The sequence below is a fragment of the Oryx dammah genome, unplaced genomic scaffold, assembly GCF_014754425.2.
Source record: "Oryx dammah isolate SB20612 unplaced genomic scaffold, SCBI_Odam_1.1 HiC_scaffold_5, whole genome shotgun sequence".
NCBI classification, from domain to species: domain Eukaryota; kingdom Metazoa; phylum Chordata; class Mammalia; order Artiodactyla; family Bovidae; genus Oryx; species Oryx dammah.
Genome location: NW_024070189.1, coordinates 98695428 through 98720024, shown reverse-complemented (window position 1 = coordinate 98720024; position 24597 = coordinate 98695428). Strand labels below are relative to the sequence as shown.

At 38.5% G+C, this 24597-nt stretch overlaps 1 protein-coding gene and 1 pseudogene across 1 annotated transcript; both read right to left on the bottom strand.

Moving 5' to 3' along the window:
• Nucleotides 1–4149: 4149 nt before the first annotated feature.
• Nucleotides 4150–5067, bottom strand: LOC120864619 (olfactory receptor 7A10-like). The gene is made up of 2 exons (XM_040241652.1): nucleotides 4687–5067; nucleotides 4150–4401 (listed from the first exon to the last, which is right to left on the bottom strand). Exons 1-2 carry the CDS (start codon nucleotides 5047–5049, stop codon nucleotides 4150–4152), a joined length of 615 nt encoding a protein of 204 aa, XP_040097586.1. The 5' UTR covers nucleotides 5050–5067.
• Nucleotides 5068–16297: 11230 nt separating this feature from the next.
• LOC120864618 lies at nucleotides 16298–22650 on the bottom strand (annotated as a pseudogene).
• Between the last annotated feature and the right edge of the window lie 1947 nt (nucleotides 22651–24597).

The following is a 24597-nucleotide window of genomic DNA, read 5'->3' as shown; positions in this document are numbered from 1 at the left end:
TTCTTTAATTCATCAAAATTTACACTTAATGGGTGCAGTTTATTATGTTCATTATATGCCAATGAATTCTTTATTTTTTGTAAATTAATTTATTTATTTAATTGGAATTCTTTAAATGAAAAATACATCTCATGGTTGAAGTGGGATCTAGAAAGCACAAAGGTAGCTGATTCACCCTTAAAATGAGTGGAAGGTATGTTTTCTAACTATGACAAAAGCAAAATGTCACAAACATATAGGATCAGTGCATTGAAGTCAAATTAATTTATATGCTAAATATGTTTTTTTTCCTGTAAATAGAACTTTAAAAATAGAAATGAAGTCAACTGACCATAAATTGGTTCGAGACCAAAAGGCACTATAGACACACGGGACATGGACGAGCCTTAAAACCCACTGCAGAGCCTGACAACTGACTCCACACTCATAAGGAACCCAGTAGAGTTCGGAACAACTTCACATCATGTAGCCCCTTTGAATAATACAGGCATTCAATTAAACCACTTGATTTTATGAAGACCTATTATACAACAATAGTTAACTGATATAACAAAGTCGTCTAAACTGCGGACAGTTCTGAGTTCACTACTTCTTATGTCAGCGATCCCTATTTCTGATATTTGAGGACACTATTCATGATAACTCTGATATAGTTTATTTCAGACAACTCTACTAAAAAGTGAAGTTCTGTTCCAGGGAACTTGGACAGGTGAGAAGGAGTTGCATTTTCATGCAGAAAATCTGCTGTCCCTGAATCACATGATTGGAAAGGAATTCAAACTCTCCTGTGAATCATAACTTCTCATGAAGGTTAACATCTTGTTCATTCTACAAGTAGACATGGAATGAATAATATGTTAGTCCACTACTCCTTTAGAAATGATGTTGCAATTTAGAAAAGATTGAGGCATATTATCTAGAGAAATGGAAGGATTTATATATGTAGGCAGCATGACATTTTCAAAGAGATTTAGGAAATCTTCCCATTGAAACACATGAAGCAATCCAACAAGTCCTTCACTCATTGTATAAACCCTCTAAAAGATAAACACAAATCTTCCATATGTCAATGAGTAGATTTACAACTTGAAAAATAAAATATTTTGCATATAACATAATTTTAAAATTTGCTTTGTCATATTTAGGGTCACCTATGACTCAATATTGAAAAAAAAAAAAAAACTGAGATCATGGCAACTGGTCCCATTACTTCATGGCGAATAGAATGGGAAAAGGTGGAGGCAGTGAGGGATTTCCTCTTCTTGGGCTCTAAAATCACTGTGGATGGTGATTGCAGCCATAAAATTAGAAGACAATTGTTTCTTGGCAGGAAAGCTATGACAAACCTAGACATGTGTGAATAAGCAAAGACATCAATTTGTAAAAATAAGGTCCGTATAGTCAAGGCTATGGTCTTTCCAGTAGTTATGTATGGATGTGTGAGCTGGACCATAAAAAAGGTAGAGTGTCAAACAACTGTGATGCTGGAGAAGACTCTTGAGAGTCCCTTGGACAGCAAGGAGATCAAAACAGTAAATCCTAAAGAAAATCAATCCTGAATATTCATTGGAAGGATTGATGCTGAAGCTAAAGCTCCACTCATTTGGCCACCTGTTGCAAGGGAGCTGACTCACTGTTAAAGACCCTGATGCTGGGAAGGGAGAAGGAGAAGAGAGCAACAAAGGAGAAGGAGAAGAGAGCAACAGAGGATGAGATGGTTGGATGGCATCATCAACTCAATGGACATGAACTTGGGCAAACTCTGGTAGATGGTGAGGGGCAGGGAAGCCTGGATTGCTGCAGTCCATGGGGTTGAAAGAGTCAGACACGACTTGGTGACTGAATAGCAACAATGACTACAAGGACATATTAAGTTAATTTGTTTATTCTAAGTTGTGTTAAATAAATACTCCACATGGAGACACATACCTAATGATCTGTTTTTTGCCAGTGGCCATGGCAGGCATTGTGGACATGGAATTGAATAAGAGAATAGGATCCTAGTGAGGAAAATAAAAGTCAGTGACTGAATATAAAACACAATATATATTGGAGTCAAGTTCACCTATAAATTAATATAGAGATATAGAAAAATGATAGCCCCAAAAGGAAAAAATTGTCTGACTTTCCTTTAAATCTTATATAAACATATAAATGTTTCGGAGTGTATTTCTTTCCAAGGGAGCGTACAACTCATGACTAATCTTTTACTTAAAAAACAAAACAAAACATGGCTCCAGGCAGTTCAGTCACTCAGTTGTGTCTGACTCTTTGCGACCCATGTACTTCAGCATGCCAGGCCTCCCTGTCCATCACCAACTCCCAGGGCCAACACAAACTCATGCCCAGTGAGCCAGTGATGCCATCCAACCATCTCATCCTCTATCGTTCCCTTCTCCTCCTGCCTTCAATATTTCCCAGCATCAGGGTCTTTTCAAATGAGTCAGTTCTTCGCATCAGGTGGCCAAAGTATTGGAGTTTCAGTTTCAGCATCAGTCCTTCCAATGAATATTCAGGACTGATTTCCTTTAGGATGGACTGTTTGGATCTCCTTGCCATTCAAGGGACTCTCAAGTCTTCTCCAATACCACAGTTCAAAAGCATCAATTCTTCAGTGCTCAGCTTTCTTTATAGTCCAACTCTCACATCCATATATGACTACTGGAAAAACTATAGCTGTGACTAGATGTACTTTTTGAAAGGTTGTTGCTGAACCACAAAAGATGCCAGGATTCTTGGCCTCTGGAGTAGAAGAATTCAATCTGGGGCCAGAGATGAGGCTTGATTGCTCAGAGCTTTTGTATAATAAAGTTTTATTAAAGTATAAAAGAGATAGAGAAAGCTTCTGACATAGACATCAAAAGGGGACAGAAAGAATACCCATCTGCTAGTTTTTTTATAGCTAGTTTTTTTTAAAAAATATAAATTTATTTATTTTAATTGGAGGCTAATTACTTTACAATATTGTATTGGTTTTGCCATACATCAACATGAATCCACCACGGGTGTACATGTGTTCCCCATCCCGACCCCCCCTCCCACCTCCCTCCCTGTACCATCCCTCTGGGTCATCCCAGTGCACCAGCCCCAAGCATCCTGTATCATGCATCAAACCTGGACTGGCGATTCATTTCATATATGATATTATACATGTTTCAATGCCAGATAGCTAGTTTTTATATGCTGGATGTTATATAGTTACTACCAGTCTGTTAATGAAAGAGGAATGCCTAAAAACTCAGAGAATGGCACCAGATGCATTTTGAGATAATCTTGGCACCAGGCTGGTCATCCTGGGCCATAAACTGATTGACCTGAATCTTGTAGAAGCACAGGTTACCATACAAATAGTTCCATTTACATGGATAAGGAGAACAATATATGAGGATAACATACTTGTTTGTCAAGTCAGTTCTGAGCCTTTAGGGGGAACCTACTTGAAGTCAGAATTTGGGGTAAATGTATAGTACATTGACATAGCTTAAGACAAACATTTCCATAAGAAAATGCATTGGTTAGCTCAAGATCTGAGAAAAGTTAAATTCAGGTGGAACCAGGTGTCATTATGGCAACATAGTATTTTAAGAGAAACCTCTTTTTAATTTGTATACAGAAGGGGCAATATATATATCACTAGTTTGTTTTCTGACACTTAAGAGAGAGATTAAAAAATGTCTGACACTTGCAACCTATTTCCTCCGTTTTAAGACCCCTGGCCTTCCTACCTGTTACCCTCTCACTTTGTTGACAAAGTAACGTCTCTCTCTGCTTTTCAATATGCTGTCTAGTTTGGTCACAGCTATTCTTCCAAGGAGCAAGTGTCTTTTGATTTCATGGCTGCAATCACCATCTGCAGTGATTTTGGAGCCCAAGAAAGTAAAGTCTGTCACTGTTTCCATTGTTTCCCCATTTATTTGTCATGAAGTGATGGGACTGGATACCATGATCTTGGTTTTCTGAATGATGAGTTTTAAGCCAACTTTTTCACTTTCCTCTTTCACTTTCATCAAGAGGCTCTTTAGTTCTTCTTCACTTTCTGCTATAAGGCTTGATATTATATTTTTTATTTGAGAAAAATACTTTTTAAAGAAATCCAAAGTCATATGATTTGAAATAGAAAATAATTTGGGAGAGGCAAAAACACCAAGATTATGAACCCTGTACTCGTATGGCCTTGTTCAACTCCAGGACAGCTGCACCCTGTGTAGCTGCCATCCCCACATATCTTTTCATAGCCTTCTTTATGTCTTTATTTCTCAGACTGTATATGAAGGGGTTCAGCATGGGTGTGACCACTGTGTACATCAACGAGGCTGTTGCACTTGAGTGTGAGCTGTGGGTAACAGCAGAGCTTAGGTACACTCCTAAGCATGTACAATAGAATAAGGATACAATTGAAAGGTGAGATGCACAAGTGGAAAATGCTTTATACTTCCCTTGAGATGATGAGATTCTACAAATGGAAGATACTATCTTAGAGTATGAGTAAATGATACCAACCAGGGGACCACCACCCAGAAGTGGGGCTGCAAAATACATCACTATGTCATTAAGAAAGGTATCAGAGCAGGCAAGTTGAATCAACTGATTAAGTTCACAGAAATAATGAGGGATTTCTAAATGTGTATAGAAGGCAAGCTGCAAAACCATTAAGGTTTGTAAGAAGGAATGCAAGACACTGATGATCCAGGAGACCAGGAGCATAATGCCACAAAGCCATGGATTCATAATGACTGTGTAGTGCAGGGGGTGACAGATGGCCACAAAGCGGTCATAGGCCATCACTGTTAGGAGAAAGTCATCCAACCCTACAAAGAGTATGACAAAGTACATCTGAGTAATGCAGCTTTCATAGCTTATCAGCTTGCTCTGGTTCTGGATGTTCCACAGCATCTTTGGGATGGTGGTAGAGGTAACACAGATGTCTACAAAGGACAGGTTGGAGAGGAAGAAGTACATAGGTGTGTGGAGGTGGGAGTCAGAAATGGTGGCTAGGATGATAGCCAAATTTCCAAACACAGTGATAAGATACATGAAGAAGAAAATCATGAATGTGATGGGCTGCAATTCTTGTTCATTTGAAAATCCCAGAAGAAGAAATCCTGAAACTACTGTAAGATTTTCTTCTTCTATTTGTTGAAGTTGAGTATAAGAAAGGAGAAAAATATCATTAGTTATCTTTATACAAATGGCTTTCACCCACAAAATTAAAATAGTTAGTTTATACTTTGCAGTAACAAAATTAATATCAATAGTTTTGTGTATGGACCTAATCCTCTGTGGGATTCCCTATTGCTATCCCTGATTAGGAAATTGTATTATATGTATGTCATCTGCAAAAGAAAAAAAAAAAAAAAGACAATTTTACTTATTTTCCAAATCTTATGTGTTTTATTTCTTTTTTTTTTTTTGTCTTTATTTCTTTTTTTTCCCATTTTTTAAGCTTTTTTGTCACCATGTTATGTTCCACCCTTAATGAGAAATTCTATCATTTATTTCTGGAATTCATATTGTTTGCTGACAATTTTCCCAATCTTGTCTGGTCCTTGAGTGGAAGAAGATGAAAAGCAAAAATGCCCTAACATCCATAAAAGCATCACATATGATGTACCCACAGCTAACTTCATACTAAATGGTGAAAAAAAGTAAAGTTTTACCTGTATGATCAGGAGCGAGACCAGGGTACTCTCTCTCACCACTCCTATTCCACATGGTACTAGAAGTCCCTAGTCAGAGCATTAAAACACAAAAAAGAAATAAAACACATAAGATTTGGAAAATAAGTAAAATTGTCTTTTTATTTTTTTTTTGCAGATGACATACATATAATATAATCCTAAAAAAAACTGTGAAAAATGTTACAGCTAATAAAAAATTCACTAAAATGCAGGATACAAAATTAACATATACAAATAAGTAGCAATTGTATATACTAACAACAAATTATCAAAAAGGAAATAAAGAAAGCAGTAGTATTTACAATAGCATTAAAAACAACCAAATGCTTAGGAATAAGTTCAACCAATGAGGTAAAGTATCTCTATGCTGAAAATTACAAGACATTGTTGATAGGAATCGAAGAAGATACAAATAAATGGAAAGTATCCCATGTTTCTAGATTCGAAACAATATTATTCTTATAATGTTTATATTAGTCAAAGCAAATCTACAGATTCAATGCAATCCCTGTCAATATTTCAATGGCATTTCTCACAGAAACAGATAAACAATCCTAAAATTCATAAGAAATCGCAAAACCATAAATATCCAAAGTAATCTTGAGAAAGAAGGACAGAGCTAGAGTCATCACACTTTCTGCTTTCAAAAATATACTACAAAGCTACAGTCATCAAAACAGCAGGGTACTAGCAAAAAAACAGACGTATAACTATGTAACAAAATTGGGATCCCATTAATAAAATGACACTTAGATGGTTAATTAATCTATGACAAAGAACACATTAATATAAAATAGGGAAAATATGGCCTCTTCTATAAGTAATACTGGAAAAATTGTCCAGCTAGGTAAAGCAGAATGATATTGGACCACTACTTTATGGTAGTCAAAGAAATTCCTCCTAAATGAATTAAAAACATAAGTAGACCTAAAACCATTAAAATCCTAGAGGAAAACACATGGAAGTGATTTCTTAGCATAGTTCTTAGAAGTATTTATTTTGTATTTGACATGTCAACAAAGTATCAAAATAAGAAATAACCAAGTGGCACTACATCAAACTAGACAGCATCTACAGGAAAAACAAAACAAACAAACAACAACAACAACAAACACAAAAAAACTAACAGCATGACCAAAAAAAGATATGGAAATGGAAAAAATATTTTCAAACAAGATATCTGAAAGGGAGTTAATATTCAAACTATAAAAGGAACTCATACAGCCCAGCAGGACTTCCCTGGTAGCTTAGTGATAAAGAATCTGCCTGCCAATGCAGGAGTCAGAGGAGACGTGGGTTTGATCCCTGGGTCAGAAATATCTCCTGTAGGAGGAAATGACAACCCACTCCAGTATTCTTGCTTGGAAAACTCCATGGACAGAGGAACCTGGAGAGTTACAGTTCATGGTGTTGCAAAGAGTCAGACACAACACAGACTACTGAGCATACAACCCAGTAGCAAAAGAAATTCAAATAAAAAATAGGGAAAGGATATGAGTAGATGTTTTCCAAAGAGATATTCAAATGGTCAACAGGTATGTGAAAAGGCACACAACAATGCTGTTCATTAGGGAACTTCAAGTCAAAACTGAATGAAATATTATCTATTCCTGTTATAATGGTGATTGTCAAAAATACTAGAGCTAAGAAGTAATTATAAGAATGTAGAGAAAAGTGAACTTTGTGCCCTATTGGTGTTAATACAATTTGCAAAATCTGTGTAATCTGTGAAATGGCCATTATACAAAACAGAATGGAGTTTCATCAGAAACAATTAGAAAGAGACTACAATTCAATAACTTCAGCTCTGGAAAGTGAAAGTGTTAGTCACTCAGTCATGTCTGACTCTTTGCAACCCCACGGATTATAGCCCACCAGGCTCCTCTGTCCATGGAATTCTCCAAGCAAGAATACTGGAGGGGGTTGCCATTTCCTTCTCCAGGGGATCTTCTTGCCACACTGGAAATAGGTACACAAGTGATTTATTAGCACTAAGGAGATTGAGGAAATTTCACTAATATTTTTGTTTAAAGCAATGATTTAAGACTGAAGAATGTTAAAGTGAAACCTCAAATATTTCAGCAATGAAAACAAAAAATTAAAATGCAATGGAGGGAGCATTCTATGGTTGATGGATTGATTTGATCACGAAAAGTTGTAAACACTCACAGTGGCCCACAGACACATTTATAATATGTAAAAGAGCTAAGCAGCAAGCAGTCAGTTTGTGGAAAAACTTCAATTCTTTGAAAGAACTCAGTGAAAAGCAGGAATGAAAACATTCCAACCCAGTATATCGAATCAAATGCCACATACATATAATTTGCATCAAGAAAGTAAATGTCTAACAAATCCACATATAAATTCAGCCTCACAAGGTAATAAATAGTTGCAGAATAAAGCTGGCTGTATACCTCTTTCACATATAAAATAATTCTTTTTCACATGGACACCCTGAGTGACAGAAGATATTCTGAAACGTGTATCTCATGAAATGCTATTGTAAAGATTAATTTGTAGTCATTCCTTGGTCTTGATCTTCTTATCATATGAGTATATAGTCAAATAGGCACTATCTTAAAAATGAAAGGAAACCCCACACTTCCCTGAACATCTCTCCACAACTAATATCCTATTTGTTTACTTCTATTAATTAATAGGTTCTTGAACATAAATTTCACTTACTCAAAGTACATCACACCTCCCATTCTCCCTTCTAACTGGATTTCCATCACTAAGATTTAATTGGTATCATTGACCCTCAAATTGCTGAGTTCAATGTTCATGTCTCTTTACAGCATCATAAAAATACATTGATCTATTAATCAAACAGCTTTTCAGGTGGCACAGTGGTAAAGAATCAGCCTGCCAATGAAGGAGCCATAGGAGACTCAGGTTTCATCGCTGGGTTGGGAAGATACCCTGGAGTATGAAATGACAACCCACTCCAGTATTCTTGCCTGGAAAATCTCATGGACAGTGGAGCCTGGGTCACAGAGTTGGACATGACTGAGTGACTGAGCGCATACACAGCACGCACACACACACACACACACACACACACACATCAATCAAACAAGTGAACAACCACAGTGATCTCTGGGCACTGGGCTAGACTGGATTGGCTTTCAGATGACTTCAGATAAGCAGTTAGCTTCCATATTATCTGATACCTTCTGTATCAGTTGGGTAGCAGAACTAACCTGGATGGAAACTCTCTGTGTGGAAGTCCTGCCTGGGTGGTGGATGATGGAGACTGAACTCAGTCCCCACAAGTCAGCTGTTAAGGGTCAGGCATCTTTCCCTGATCCAGACTAAGGACAACAAAAGTGCTAACTGTGCCCCACCCAATCCAAGTTTGTACTCACGGGAAACTGCAGTGAGAAGGTGTTTACAGCTCTCTCTGCTCATTAGGTATACTTCCCTCCTTTACTACCAAATCCATGTAGGTGATTTCCCAGTGGGACACTCATTTAGAAAGCATGAAATTTTTTCTGCTGATTCTCTGCTCCTAGGAGAGCAGGTTATGAACCAGGTGAATTCAGACTTTATCACTCCTCCATTAACTCTTCTTCCTTCCAGAAGTCTAAACCCTAATGTCCTCATCAAAACCTGGAGTTAAAATTTTCTTAAAGCCTAAGACTGAAGATTCTGTATCGTTTAGGTTCCCTGGAATTTCACACAGTGATTTTTGATTGGGATAGTGTCCCTGAAACTACACAAAATTATTATTCCTCTGTTTTTAAAAGGGACAGATTGTAAAATTTAACATAAAACCTTGAGCAGTATAATCCTTGGCTTCCTGACATTTTGACCAAAGCAATTAGAAAACTCATAGTTATATCACAAGATAAAAGCTTAACCCCTTATTACAAAGTATGCATTAATTACAAGAGAAACATTAAAATAAACATTTATCCAAAGAAGACATAAAGATAGACATGAGACACATAAAAAGATGTTCAACAAAGCTAATTATTAGACAAATGCAAATCAAATCTACAATAAGATATCACCTCACACCAGTCAGTATGCCTAGCATTAAAAAAAAATCTAAAAACTATAAATGCTGGAGAGGGTTTGGAGAAAAGGGAACCCTCTTACACTGTTGGTTGAAATATAAATTGATACAGCCACCATGGAAAATAGCATGGAGGTGTCTTTAAAAACTAAACATAAAACTACCATTTGCTCCAGCAATCTCACTCCTAGGCATATATACAGAGAAAACCATAATTTGAAAAGATAAATGAGCTCCAATGTTCACTACAGCACTATTTACAATAGCCAGAACATGGAAGCAACCTAAATGTGCATTGACAGAGGAATGAATAAAGAAAATGTGCTACATATACACAGTGGAATATTACTGAGTCATGGAAAAGAATGAAATAATGCCATTTGCAGCAACATGGATAGACCTAGAGATGATCATACTGAGTGAAGTAAATCAGAAGAGAAACATCATATGGTATCACTTACATGGTACAAGTGAACTTATTTATAAAACAGAAATAGAGTCACAAATGTAAAAAGCAAACTTATGGCTACCAGGGGGGGAAAGGGAGGGGTAAATTGGGAGATTGAGATTGACACAGGCACACTGTTGATGTAGTTTAGTCGATGAGTCATGTCCGACTTTTTGGGACCCCATGGACTGTAGCCTGCAAGACTCCTCTGTCCAGGAGACTTTTTCCAGGCAAGAATACTGGAGTGGGTTTCCATTTCCTCCTCCAGGGGATCTTTCCAACCCAGGGGTTAAAACCGTTTCTCTTGCATCTCCTGCATTGGCAGCAGATTCTTTACCACTGCACCACCTGGGAAGCCCCAGTGCTGTTAATGGGAACGTAAATTGGTACAGCCACTATGTAGAGCAGTATGAAGATTCCTTAAAAAAAAAAATACTAAAAATAGAGCTACCATATCATCCCACAATCCTACTCCTGCAGCATATATCTGGAGAAAACCATAATCTGAAAAGATGCATGTACTCTGATGGTCACAAACTAGTCAATGGTCACAAACCAGTCACAGGACATCAAACTCAGGAGAATATCACCCAGCTCTGAAAAGACTGTGAAAAAATACATCTGGATAATGCAGCCTGGATAGGTCATGACTTTCTTCCTTAATTACATACTGACTCTAAACATTGGTTGAGGTGAAACAGATGTTGATAATGGTCAGCAAGAGATAAAGTACATGGGGGTATGGAAATAAGAATCTGATTTGATGATTGCAGTGACAAACAGTTTTATGCATACAGTGATCAGGTGCTTGGAGCGGAAAAGTCCCAATATGGCGGCTGCACTACTGGTGTCTCTGAAAATTCCAGAAGTCATTCTGAAATTCAGGTAACTTCTTCTGGTTCCATGTGGTACAAGTGACTGCCAATAAAGTGTTTTAAAGATTAATATTCACACAAGCTCATGTTAGTAACCTCAAATAAACACTGATATAATTTTAAAGCAGAGAAGTTTCTTTTTTAATATAAATTTATTTATTTTAATTGGAGGCTAATTACTTTACAATATTGTATTGGTTTTGCCATACATCAACTTGAATCCACCACAGGTGTACATGTGTTCCTCATCCTGCACCCCCCTCCTACCTCCCTCCCCATGCCATCCTTCTGGGTCATCCCAGTGCACCAGCCTCAAGCATGCTGTATCATGCATCAAACCTGGACTGGCGATTCGTTTCATATGTGATATTATACATGTTTCAATGCCATTCTCCCAAATCATCCCTCCCTCTCCCACAGAGTCCAAAAGACTGTTCTATAAATCAGTGTCTCTTTAGCTGTCTCGCATACAGGGTTATTGTTACCATCTTTCTAAATTCCATATATATGCATTAGTATACTGTATTGTTGTTTTTCTTTCTGGATTTCTTCACCCTGTATAATAGGCTACAGTTTCATCCAACTCATTAGAACTGATTCAAATGTATTCTTTTTAATGGCTGAGTAATACTCCATTTGTATATGTACCACACAGCTTTCTTATCCATTCATCTGCTGATGGACATCTAGGTTGCTTCCATGTTCTGGCTATTATAAACAGTGAAAGCAGAGAAGTTTCATTTCAATATTTTCTTTATGGATCAGTGCCCCTTTAGGACATTCCATTTCCATTACTTGCTAAGAATTCCTTTACTAGTCTCAGGATCTTTTTCAAGCATAATTTATACCATTTTTTATTTAAAATATCTTTCATTTAATTGAGGAATATATATTGACTATCAGACGTTTTTCAGGCACTACCCAGGCAGGGATATTGGATACTGAGGAAAAAAAAAAAAATCTGTACAATCCAGTAACAGAGAAAGCATACAAACAAATAAAATAATGATATAATAGGTCAGATGGTGATAAGTGTGATGAAGAAAACAGAAGCAGGTATAAAAGAGAGTGAAGAGCAGCCACTATTTTTTTTATTTGGTGTTCTGGCAGGACTGCAGTCAAGATGATGTTTCAAAAGAGACCTCAAGGAAGAGACAGCAGGGAGAATGAACTCATCTGGGGAAGTGTATGCCTGGCAGAAGGCATGGCCCCTGCAAAGGTCCTGAGGAAGGTGCCTGTTTCAATCAGTCAAGTATAGGAAAGGAAGGCAGTGTCTGATAGGTGAGTGAGAAAGATGGAGGGTGATGAGATCATGTCAGATAATGTTGAGCAACAAAGTGACCTCCTTGCTGAAGTAATTTCAAGTCATGGGTGTCCCTCTTCCACACCATGTACCTTTACACCTTATTAATCTGGTTGTAAAGACATCCCACGAATTGTTACCATCTGTTGGTTGAGTTCTGGCCTCTGTATTATTAAGGGTCATCTTGAAAATATAAGCCCAGTTACTCCTGCACAGAAATGAAACAGTCATTGTTTTCCTTGTTTGATTTTTTTCTGGTTTTTTTTTTTGTTTGTTTGTTTGTTTAAATGCAGTTTCTTAAATTTCTTTAAGAGTATTATTATATATATTTATTAGACAGTTTACAGATCTCTATTTCTTTAGGGGCATTCATAGGAGCTGTATTAGTTTCCTTGCAGTTTGTGCGTGTTCAGTCATGTCTGGCTTTTTGCAACCCCATAAACTGTCTCGTGCCAGGCTCCTCTGCCAATGGAATTTTCCAGGCAGGAATATTGGAGTGGCTTCCCATTTCCTACCCAGTGGTCTTTTGGATACAAGCATGAACCCATGTCTCCTGTGTTTCTTGCCTTGGCAGGTGGATTCTTTACCACAGCACCACCTGGGAAGTCCTATAAGTAGTTTCTTTTTTTCCTTGAGTACTTGTGATCCTCACAGCCTTGCATCAGTGTACATTTAAAGAAGTTGGTATATCTTCCTGTCTTGGCATAGAAAGTCCTTCACCAGACAGCCTGTCATGTTTCTGGATGAGCCAGATGGTTATGTCTTTTGGTCGGCTTCCTTCTGGAGTCCTAAAATGGGCAGGTCTTATGTCGGGGCAGGTGATTGATAAGGCCTGATGCTTGGGGCCCTGGGGATAGACCTGGACTTTGGGTTTGTAGGGGTTGACGAGGCATCAGGGAACACTGGAATGGACCTGGCAATTGGGCTGCAAGAGCTGGCCTCATGTTGGGGTAGACTGAAAGCTCTGGTTAACAGGAGTCATGCTGACTTGGTGCTTAGATGAGCGTGGAGCCTAGGGTCTCAGCAATCATATGGTATCCTGTTCTCAGGACTGGCCTACAGTTTGGGTCAATGCAGGATGTCCTCAGGCTTGGGGGCATGGACATTGCTCTACTGGGGCCTCAGTCTGGGGAAGTCTGCCTGGAGCCTGAGGCTGCAGAGGGTGCCCTGGTGTATGGGTTACCATGAGGTCAGACAAACACTGCAGCTTCTTTTTGTCATGGGGAGGGTGTCTGTCTCCATGCTTTGTTGCCCACTTGTGGAAAAGTTGTAATGGGGATAACAGAAAAAATGTCTTTACTATTTTTTTTTCTCTTATTAATGTACTATAATCAACAGCCTAGAATCCTGACACTTACAAAGGTATTGTTGTATACAGACAGTTATTCCAATGGATGTTTCTAGTGGTGGAAGAATGCTAGAAATCCCTATATGCCTCGTATCAAGAAGGGCATGGCAATCCACTCCAGTGTTGCCTGGAGAATCCCATGGACAGAGGAGATTAGTGGGCTACAGTCCATGGGGTCACAAAGAGTCAGACATGAATGAATGACTAGCGCACGCGCACACACACACAAACCATCATATACCATACTACTGAGATTACTCAGAGAAAATCATTCTCCTCCATCTATCACCTGTACTTTTAAAATATGTGTTGTTTAATGTATATCATTATATTCTAATAGGGCTTCCCAGGTGCCGCTAGTGGTAAACAAATGCAGCTGCTAATCCAGAAGCTTCAGGAGATGTGAGTTCGAGCACTAGGTTGGGAAGATCCCCTGGAGGAGGACATGGCCACCCACTCCAGTATTCTTGCCAGGATAATCCCATGGACAGAGGAGCCTGACGGGGTCACAATCAGTTGGACACAACTGAGCATACAGCATGATACTCTAATAAACTGGTTAAAAGGAAAAAATTAAATGTGAGGTATTAATTAAAAATTAATAAGTCAGATAATATTTAGAGTGAAGTATGGAATATAGGTCTTCTAACTGGGAAGAAAGCAAAGTGCTATATATGGATATAGGAATTGTGACATTAGGTAAAGGGATTCACATTTCAGAAACTCATTTTTTCTGTAAATGGATAAACTGGATATAAACAAGGAGTGAACTAACCATAAATATGTTCAAGACAAAAGAACACGAGTCACACAGTTTCATGGATGAGCCTTAGAAACACAATGAAGAGACTTTTAGCTGAACTCATCAAGTGGCAAGCAGGGCTCAGAACCACTCCCCATCATACTGTCTCATTCAATAATAAAGTCATTATGATAAGTTATTTTATTGTATGTTGGTTTGTTATGCTACAATAACTGATACAATAATTGATACAATAACCCAAAAGGCACAGAACTGAGGGCAATGAAAATAATCTACTTGATCTTATTTTTGACATTTATTCTGATATTTGAAGATAGCATTTCTGATTGTATCATTATTTATGTTTATATCAAACCCCTGATAGCTCAGTTGGTAAAGAATCTGCCTGCAGTTCCTGGGTCTGGAAGAGCCGCTGGAGAAGGGATAGCCTATCCACTCCAGTTTCTTGGGCTTCCCTTGTGGCTCAGCTGGTGAAGAATCTGCCTGCAATGAGGGAGACCTGGATCCAATCCTTGGGTCAGAAAGATCCCCTGGAGAAGGGAAAAGCTACCTACTCCAGTATTCTGGCCTAGAGAATTCCATGGACTCTACGGTCCATGGGGTTGCAAATGGTTGGACACAGCTGAGCAACTTTCACTTTCACAAGTAACAATAGTAAAAAATGACTACACTGATATCCTTTGCAGCCACCTAGGAGAACTTGGAAGGACATGCATGTTGGTGCAGAAACTCGGCTGACCCTGAATCACATGACTAAGAAGATTCACATTGTCTTGGGAATGATTTATGAGAATAAATATTGAAGAAATGTCCCCGTATAGGAGATATATAGTAGATGATTGTGGTTATTCACTGTCCCTCTAGTGTTCATAATGAAATATAGAAAAGGATGAGTTATTTTACTTAGAGCAATAGAAAGAATCATGTTTGTATGCATCACTGGAAGATTTCAAGAAAAAAAGTCAGTAATTCAACGAAAAACCTTAAAACACCTTCCAAAACTTCACACCAAAGAATAAACCCCCTTAAACAAGTGACGTATATCTTACTTCAAAAAGTAAATGTATATTTTGAAAAAGAAATATTATGCAGAGGGATACAAAGTATAAGTTAAAGCTTGCTTCATCATATTCAAGGTCATATGAATCCAATGGTTTATTCAAATATCTGTTTTCATGGAGACATCACTAGGAGACATGTATTTGGTAGACAAAGTGAGGGGCTAGTGTTGGCACTGCGTATACAGGGTGTATAAGAGAAAAAGAATACCCACTTCAGTATTCTTGCTGGGTATTAATTAATTGAAATTAATTAATGAAAATAAGTGATTAGCTAAAATGCACTATATGTTAAATCTATATAATTATGAAAAACAACTGTTATTGATACACAAGCAGTTGGGCTTGTATAGTGAAAAATGGTGGTCTCAGATTTTCCTCTCCAAAAACTTATGTAAATTACCTTGTTTTCTCAAATGTGTTCTTCTTTACCCCCATAGGTTTAGTACAGCCTATAGTTATGCTTTTAGGAAAACTAGGGGAAGGTTACATAGGATTATATATGACATTTGAGAAAAAAAAAATACTGAGAAATGCATATTGTCCCATAAGACAAATGAGATTCTCCAAATAGTTAATATTCAAGATTGGGAATAAATCTGGAATAATTGGAAGATAAAAAAGGGGGAAAATGTTCAATATCAGAGAGAGAAAAAAGCATAATAATGGTAGTTAAAGTTTTTTTAGATAAACGGAAGCCAAAGAAATAAAAATTCTGGAAATAAATAGAAAGAGCAAGTTCTAGTTTCAAAATGTGATTCAAATAATCACAATTTATGGCTTTGAAGTTGTGAGCCCTGCAATTAACAGCAGTTCTTCAACACCAATTCAATTATCTCTTTTATAGTTTCCCTTGTAAGTAATATTTTCAGAGTTCCTTTTATGTTATTATTCCTGAGACTGTAGACAAAAGGGTGTGACCACGGTGTACATCACCTAGGTGATTGCACTTGACTGTGAGCCATGGGTATCAGCAGAGCTAAGGTACACTCCTAGGGTTGAACAGTAAAATAAGGAGACAACTGAGAGGTGAGATGCACAGGTGGAAAATGCTTTATACTTCCCCTGAGCTGATGAGATCCCACATACAGAGGAGACTGTCTGAGAGTGAGTAAAGAATACATGTGAAGGAACCACCACCGATCAGCACTCCTGCAAAATACATCACCACGTCACAGATGGGGGTGTCAGAACAGGCAAGTAGGATAACTGACTGGCTTCACAGGAAAAGTGAGGGATTTCATTGTTTGTACAGAAGGACAGCTGCACCACCATTAAGCTCTGTAGCAAGGAATACAGGAAATGAAATGTATTCCTCTGTACAAGGAATACAGGAAAATCTCATAATGTAAGATGACAGAACCAGAAGACCACAGAGCCAGGGTTTCATGATGACCATGTAGTGCAGAGGGTGACAGATGGCCACATACCAGTCATAGGCCATCACAGTCAGGATGAAGACATCCAGGCCCCCAAACAGCAAGAAAAACTACATCTGGATGATGCAGCCTTCGTAGGTTATGACTTTGCTGTGAGTCTGGATGTTCCACAGCATCTTTGGGTTGGTGGTGGAGGTGAAACAAATGTCTGCAAAGGACAGGTTGGAGAGGAAGAAGTACATGGGGGTGTGGAAGTGGAGGTCTGAGCTGACAGCCAGGATGACGAGCAGGTTTCCAAACACAGTGATCAGGTACACAGAGAGGAAAAGCCCAAATATGAGGGGTTGCAGTTCTGGTTCCTTTGATAATCCCAGAAGAAGAAATCCTGAAACCTGTGTGTTATTACTGGTTCCATAAGGTAGATGTAATGACTAGAAAAGAAAAAAATAATATGACTAATTTTCATACAAATGGGCATTACTAGCTAGATGAAATATTACAATTAATTAATTATATATATACAGCTTGCATATATTAAAGTTTTAAATTAAGCCATATTTATACATATATACACACACACACACACACCAATGAGGAAGCCACTGCCTAGAAGCACTTGTATATATGGCTTAAATGCAAACTTACATGCATGCTAAATCACTTCAGTCATGTTTGACTTTTGTGATCCTATGGATGGTGGAACACCAGGCTCCTCTGCCCATGGGATTCTCCAGGCAAGAATACCAGAGTGGGCTGCCCTCCAGGGGATCTTCCCAACCCAGGGATCAAATCTGCATCTCTTATGTCTTCTGTATTGGCAGACTGGTTCTTTAGAACTAATGGTGCCATCTGGGAAGCTCAACTCATATATATATATATATATATGCTGCTAAGTCACTTCAGTCGTGTCGGACTCTGAGCAACCCTATAGACGGTAGCCCACCAGGTTCCCCTGTCCTTGGGATTCTCCAGGCAAGAACACTGGAGTGGGTTGCCATTTCCTTCTCCAGTGCATGAAAGTGAAAGTGAAGTCGCTCAGTCGTGTCCGACCCTAAGCGATCCCATGGACTGCAGCCTTCCAGGCTCCTCCGTCCATCGGATTTTCCAGGCAAGAGTACTGGAGTGGGGTGCCATTGCCTTTTCGGATATATATATATATATATATATATATATGGATAGAGAGAGGTCTATATCTAGATATATAGAGAGACAGAGAGACAGTAACCCACTCCAGTATTCTTGCCTGAAAAATCCCATGGGCAGAGGAGTCTGGTGGGCTGCAGTCCAAAGGGTTTCAGAAGAGTCAGACACAATTGAGCAACTAAGCACACACACACACACACACACACACACACACACACACACACACACAGAATTTGAATCTCATCCCCTTAAAGGAGTCTTTGTGGCTTCCCTGTCTATGAGTTCTTGTCTCAGCTTTGTCCTACAAAAGTCCTACAATCTAATCATGAATGAGGAAAGAATATTAGCAAATATATTTCATGCCAGGTAGTGGCAGCTGCTATGAAGTGTTCACCCAGATGGTTATGAATTTTGCCTGCAATGCAGGAGACCTGGGTTCAATCCCTGGGTTGGGAAGATCCCATGGAGAAGGAAATGGCTACCCACTCCAGTATTCTTGCCTGGAGAAGCCCATGGACAGAGAAGCCTGGCAGGCTACAGTCCACTGGGTAGCAAAGAATTGGACATGACTGAGCAACTAACACTTTCACTTTCATAAGAGAGAGGGCTGTTATTTTTTATTGGGAATTCAGGAATCTTGTAAAGAACATGATATTTAAAAAGATACTTCAGTGAGGACACAGCAGGTGACAAGAAGCTATCAGGGTGGCATGTGTATCATTAAGGGAAAAGAACCTGTGAAAAAACCTGAGGGTCTTTTTTTCGCCAGATATCCAAGTTTCAAACTTAAGCCATTGTTTGGGGGAATGTAAGAAGGAGGTGATGAAGGGTTGTATTAGAGGATGCTGAAGAATAAAGTGGCTTCCCTGCTATTGTTAAAACTTCAAGACACGGGGAGTCCCTTGTCCATCTGTTCTTTGCATTGTGTATCCCCTGGATACCCAGATTAACTAATAAAGCAGAAAAAAAATATGTAAATGATAAAAGAGATATCACTATGATATCAAGTCACTTTATTGATTCAACATCCCACTATAAAAATAAGCAAAGGGAATAAATCTACAATTTAGAAATGGAAATGCATAATATACAACAATAGTGTGAGATTTTTAAGGTGAAATGGTAAAAGAAACTTCTAAACTATATGAATAACAACTTTTTAAATTAAAAACTTGGCACTGCATCTTGGATCTACCACATATTAACTGTTTGAATTTCGAGAGGCAAGTGAACTATTCAAAAAGTTTACATTTTTACCCAAATAGTGGGAATAGGGGTATTTATCCTCCTGAAAGTATTACTCACTCAGTCGTGTCTGACTCTTTGTGACCCCATGGACTGTAGCCTGCCAGGCTCCTCTGTTCATGGAATTCTCCAGGCAAGAGTACTGGAGTGGGTTGCCATTCCTTTCTCCAGGGGATCTTCCCAACCCAGGGATCGAACCCAGTTCTCTCACATCACAGGCAGATTCTTTCCCATCTGAGCCACGAGGGAAGCCCCTATTCTCCTAAGGAGGTGGTTGACAATCTATGTAAAAAGATTAGCATGAACCCTGGGCTTGGGTCTCTGCGTTATATAGCAGCTCCCCATTACCTCTCTTGACAGTTTATATAGGTCAATGCTAGCAAACTCTGGGCTCTGGGCCCAGCAGGTGGCTCTCAGGAGACCTCAGGTAAACATGCATGGATTTGACCTTCTTGGACCCTTTCCTGCAGCACCTCCTGGATTCGCCAACTCACCTGGTTGGGAACTCTGAGAGGAAGATCACTGCAAGAAGGTCCAAACTCCTCCTGGATGGTAATAATGGAGACTGAAGCTCTGGCCCCACAGAAGACAGTGGAAAGGAGGCTTGTATGAGTCCCCCAGCCAAACTTAGGACTCTAACAGCAATAACCACGGTCCATTCAGTGCAAGGTTGTACAGACTGAGGGATGCAGCAGAGGAGATATTTACAGGTCCCCCATCCACTAATCAGCACATTCCCTCTTTCTACTCCAATCTCTAGGCCCATGATTTCCCTATGGGACGCTGGGCTGAACAGGGAAGGGAATGTCCCGGAGATTCTGTGTTCCCAAGAAACCAGGTTAGAGTCAAGAGAAACCACTGCTAATTATCATTGTTCTTCCTCATGTGCTTTGCTGACTTCCTCAGTCTAACCTTTGAAAAATGCCTCATCCCAAACCTGTTTTTCTCCAAGTTTAGGAATAGATTACATCCCTTCCTGGACTACATCCCTTGACTCTTCAAATATTGACTTGTAGTAGAGACACAACCCCTGATGTTTAGAAAAAATTGCTCTTCGTGACAAGGAGGAGAACTGTGTTCCTTTGATATAAACCTTGAGCACTATACAGCTTGGCTTGGTGCCACATTGTCCAAAATCACTAGGCATTTCTTAATTATATCACAAATTGTGTTCTGATTTAATCCCTCATATGAAATGTTTGTTCATTGTAATGAATATATTTATATTCTTTTCCTACTATAGTCTGAATGCAAAGTAGGGAAATAGATTCTTCCCTCTGGCTTCCAGAGGAAATCCAGCCCTGCAAACATGTTGATTTTAGTCCAGAGAAACCCGTATCAGGCTTCTGAACTCCAGAATTGTCAGAGCATAAGTATTTAAATCACTGGTGTAGCAATTTTGTCTTAACATTAGAAATTGAATACAGAATTTTTCCCAGTAAAATTTTGTTCAGGAAATGGAGATTATACTTCTCAGTTCATTTATTGAGCTTCCCCTGGGGAAGGATATTTTGTGTTATAATCCCATCTTAAGTGGGAAGAGGAAATTTAATTTCAATCTGGGGATATTCAGTCGCTTTATCTGATAGAGATTTTTCTCATGGCATAAATATAAACTTGCTTCAGATTGTGATGTCCATGAAGCATTAAGATAAGAAAAGTAATTATTTAATTTGTTGTCTACCATTTATACTGTATTTTATGCCTAATTTTCTACATTATTTGATTTTATATTCAGTCAAGCATTCATTATTTTTACATGTATCCTCTCCATCTTTCTCTCACATTTCCTCTCAACATACAACATGAGACTGTGTACAAATCAGTGTGCATATGTTTATTTGAAATAAAAATTTATATAACTGAACACATATACACATGACTGTCTTCTTTGAAGATTTTATTTGGACCCATCACAATATATTTACACATTTTATTTGTTTCTTACAACACTTGTCTGAAGTTATGTTTACTATCCCACATTTTCTTCAGAAACAAAGACAGTAAGACCTAGGCGATTCAATTTTTGACAGTTTCCTAAAAATGATGTTAGAGTTATTGTGCACTTTCTTGAACTATACATAAACAGAACTGTGCAGTGTGTCCTGTCATTTCTGTAAGATTCCTATATTTTGTTAAAAAAGTGCATTTTAACTACGTGCAAATTATAGGATGTAAATAATGCCAGTGAGTCTATCATTATTGTTGTCCACTCACTAAGTCTTGTCCTACTCTCTGTGACCTCGTGCACTATAGCACGCCAGGCTCATCTGTCCTCCACTATGTCACGGGGTTTCTCAAACTCATGTCCATTGTGTCAGTGATGCCATCCAACCATCTCATCCTCTGTGGCCCCTTCACCTCCTGCCCTTAATCTTTCCCATCATAAGTGTCTTTTCCACTTTTCCAATGAGTCAGCTCTTCGCATCAGGTGGCCAAAGTATTGGAGCTTCAGCTTCAGCATCAGTCCTTCCAATGAATTATTCAGGGTTGATTTCCTTTAGGATTTAGTTTGATCTCCTTGCAGTTCAAGGAACTCTCAAGAGTTTTCTCCAGCACCACAGTTCAAAAACATCAATTCTTTGTCATTCAGCCTTCTTTATGGACCAACTCTCACATCCATACATGACTAAATAAGTCTGCTGCTGCTGCTAAGTCACTTCAGTCGTGTCCAACTCTGTGTGACCCCATAGATGGCAGCCCACCAGGCTCCCACGTCCCTGAGGTTCTCCAGGCAAGAACACTGGAGTGGGTTGCCATTTCCTTCTCCAACGCATGAAAGTGAAAATTGAAAGTAAAGTCAGTCGTGCCCGACTCTTAGCGAACCCATGGACTGCAGCCTACCAGGCTCCTCCGTTCATGGGATTTTCCAGGCAAGAGTACTGGAGTGGGGTGCCATTGCCTTCAGGAAATAAAATACAGCTGGGTATGGATCAAAGAGGAACCTGAACCCCAGGTATCCAATTCACACTGAGTGGTGGTAGTGAATGTCTCCTCTGCCTGTGAAAAAGGAAAATGTAGATACAGGGACTCTAGTACTAAATAAAGGCAATTCATACTTGATGCACTTTTTTTCCAATAAAATAGAAGGTAAAATAGGTGAATAGCAGAAACTGATAATATATTTGTTCAAGAGAGAAGAGCACCATGACCACAGCCTGCATCATTAACGAGATGTAGCAGCACAGGGTAGAGACCCAGATAGACTCGAGGAGAACAGCAGAGCTCATGACAACATTTCACCATAGAATCTGATCACTGGCTTTTTGGATATCTGGCACAACATTAGCTAACTTATCTCTAATCAAAGTGAACAGAAGTGAGGGCAATGATAATAATCTGCTGCTGCTTACTTTTGGCTTGTTATCATATATGAAGACAACATTCATGGCTTCTTTTCAGACATCTGTATTAAAATGATTATCTTATTGGGATTCCTTTCCAGGTAACTAAGAACGATTGAAAGGATATGCATTTTTGTGTAGGAAAACTGGTGACCCTGATTTATATGCCTGGACAAGAATTCAAGCTCTTGCTTGAGGCATGCTTTGACCAGAAATATGAAGAGATTTCTGACCGTAATGAGGATATTATATATATGGAATTTAGAAAGATGGTAATGATAACCCTGTATGCGAGACAGCAAAGGAGACACAGATGTATAGAACAGTCTTTTGGACTCTAAGGGAAAGGGAGAGGGTGGGACGATTTAGGAGAATGGCATTGAAACATGTATAATATCATATAAGAAATGAATCACCAGTCTAGGTTCGATGCAGGATACAAGATGCTTGGGGCTGGTGCACTGGGATGATATGGGGAGGGTGGTGGGAGGGGGGTTCAGGATTGGGAACACTTGTGCACCCATGGCAGATTCATGTTGATGTGTGTGGCAAAACCAATACAATATTGTAAAGTAAAATAATAATAATAATAATAAAATAAAATTGAAAAAAGGGGGTATTTAATGAAAGATATTGATAATGATTAATCATGATACTTTTTAAATCAGGGAGTTATTTCATTTAGAGCAATGCAAGGAGGAGCCATATTATCAGCAATATCAATAGAAGGAACATGACAGGCTTCAGTCCTTGGGGTCAAAAAAAGAGTCAAACACAACTTAGTGACTAAGCAACAACAACAGTTCAAGGTAATATCAATTCACATTTTTATTCTAATTTTTGTGCAGAAATCACTAGGAGACATATATTTGATAATCAGTTTTAATCAAGAGCTAGTGTTGGTGCTGGGTACACAAAGGTGAGTTAGAGAAGAGGAGTGCCCTAGTCAGGAGAATAAAAACAAATAACCTGTTTAAGACACTGTATGCTAATTTATATTATTATGAAAAGCAGCTAAGTTAGTAATACACTATGATTGGTGGACATATAGTAAAAAACTGTGGTCTCAGATTTTCCTGTCATAGAAACTTACCAACTGACTCTTTGGTAAGGAACCTGATACTGGGAAAGATTGAAGGCAGGAGGAGAAGGGGACAACATGGAAGAGGACGAGATGGTTTTATGGCATCACCAACTCGATGGACATGAGTTTGAACAAGCTCCGGGAGTTGGTGATGGACAAGGAAGCCTGGCATGCTGCAGTCCATGGGGTCACAAAGAGTTAGACATGACGGAGCAACTGAACTGAACTGTTAAACTATCAATTGTCTCAGCTGCCAAGTGTGTTTTTTCATAGAGTTTGTACAACCTAGTACTCTTAGGAAACCTAAGGAAATATTGCATGGGATTACATTTTTCATTTGAGAAAAATTATTAAGAATTGCATACTGGAGAAGGAAATGGCAACCCACTCCAGTATTCTTACCTGGAAAACATGGACAGAATAGCCTGGTAGACTACAGTCCATGAGGTGGCAAAGAGCCAGACATGACTGAGCGACTAACACACTGAAATAGATTTTATTTTTCAAACATCAGTCCTAGAAAATAATTTAATGGTTATAAATATCTATGTTCCATATGTATTGCTATCTATATGTGATTTTATTTTATTTTTTAATTTTTTTATATGTGATTTAAAAAAAAAAAAGTTGCTTTAACAAATTTTGATTTGTTTAGAAAGTAATCTTCATGTAGTTACCAAAAACTAAACAACTAGTATCCATATGCTCTGAATAGAATGGAAGCAGGTATACAAGACTAAAAATGGAACAAAATTATAAAATGTTCACCCATGTACCATATAAACTCAATTAATGTGATCATAAGGATAGACAGATTACATTTCAAGAAATTTGGCCTTAGGAAATACTATTGGCATGTAATAATGCTTTGAAATAGTAGTTTTCCCTCATAGTAGCCATCAGTCTAA

Bases quoted from the DNA above. Each gene is read 5' to 3' on its own strand.
- LOC120864619 (XM_040241652.1), bottom strand. From the start codon at position 5,049: ATGATTTTCTTCTTCATGTATCTTATCACTGTGTTTGGAAATTTGGCT. The intron at 4,402-4,686 runs ATCATCAGTGTC...TGTGCATCTCAC, and splicing joins TTATGCTCCTGGTCTCCTGG to CTTTCAATTGTATCCTTATT.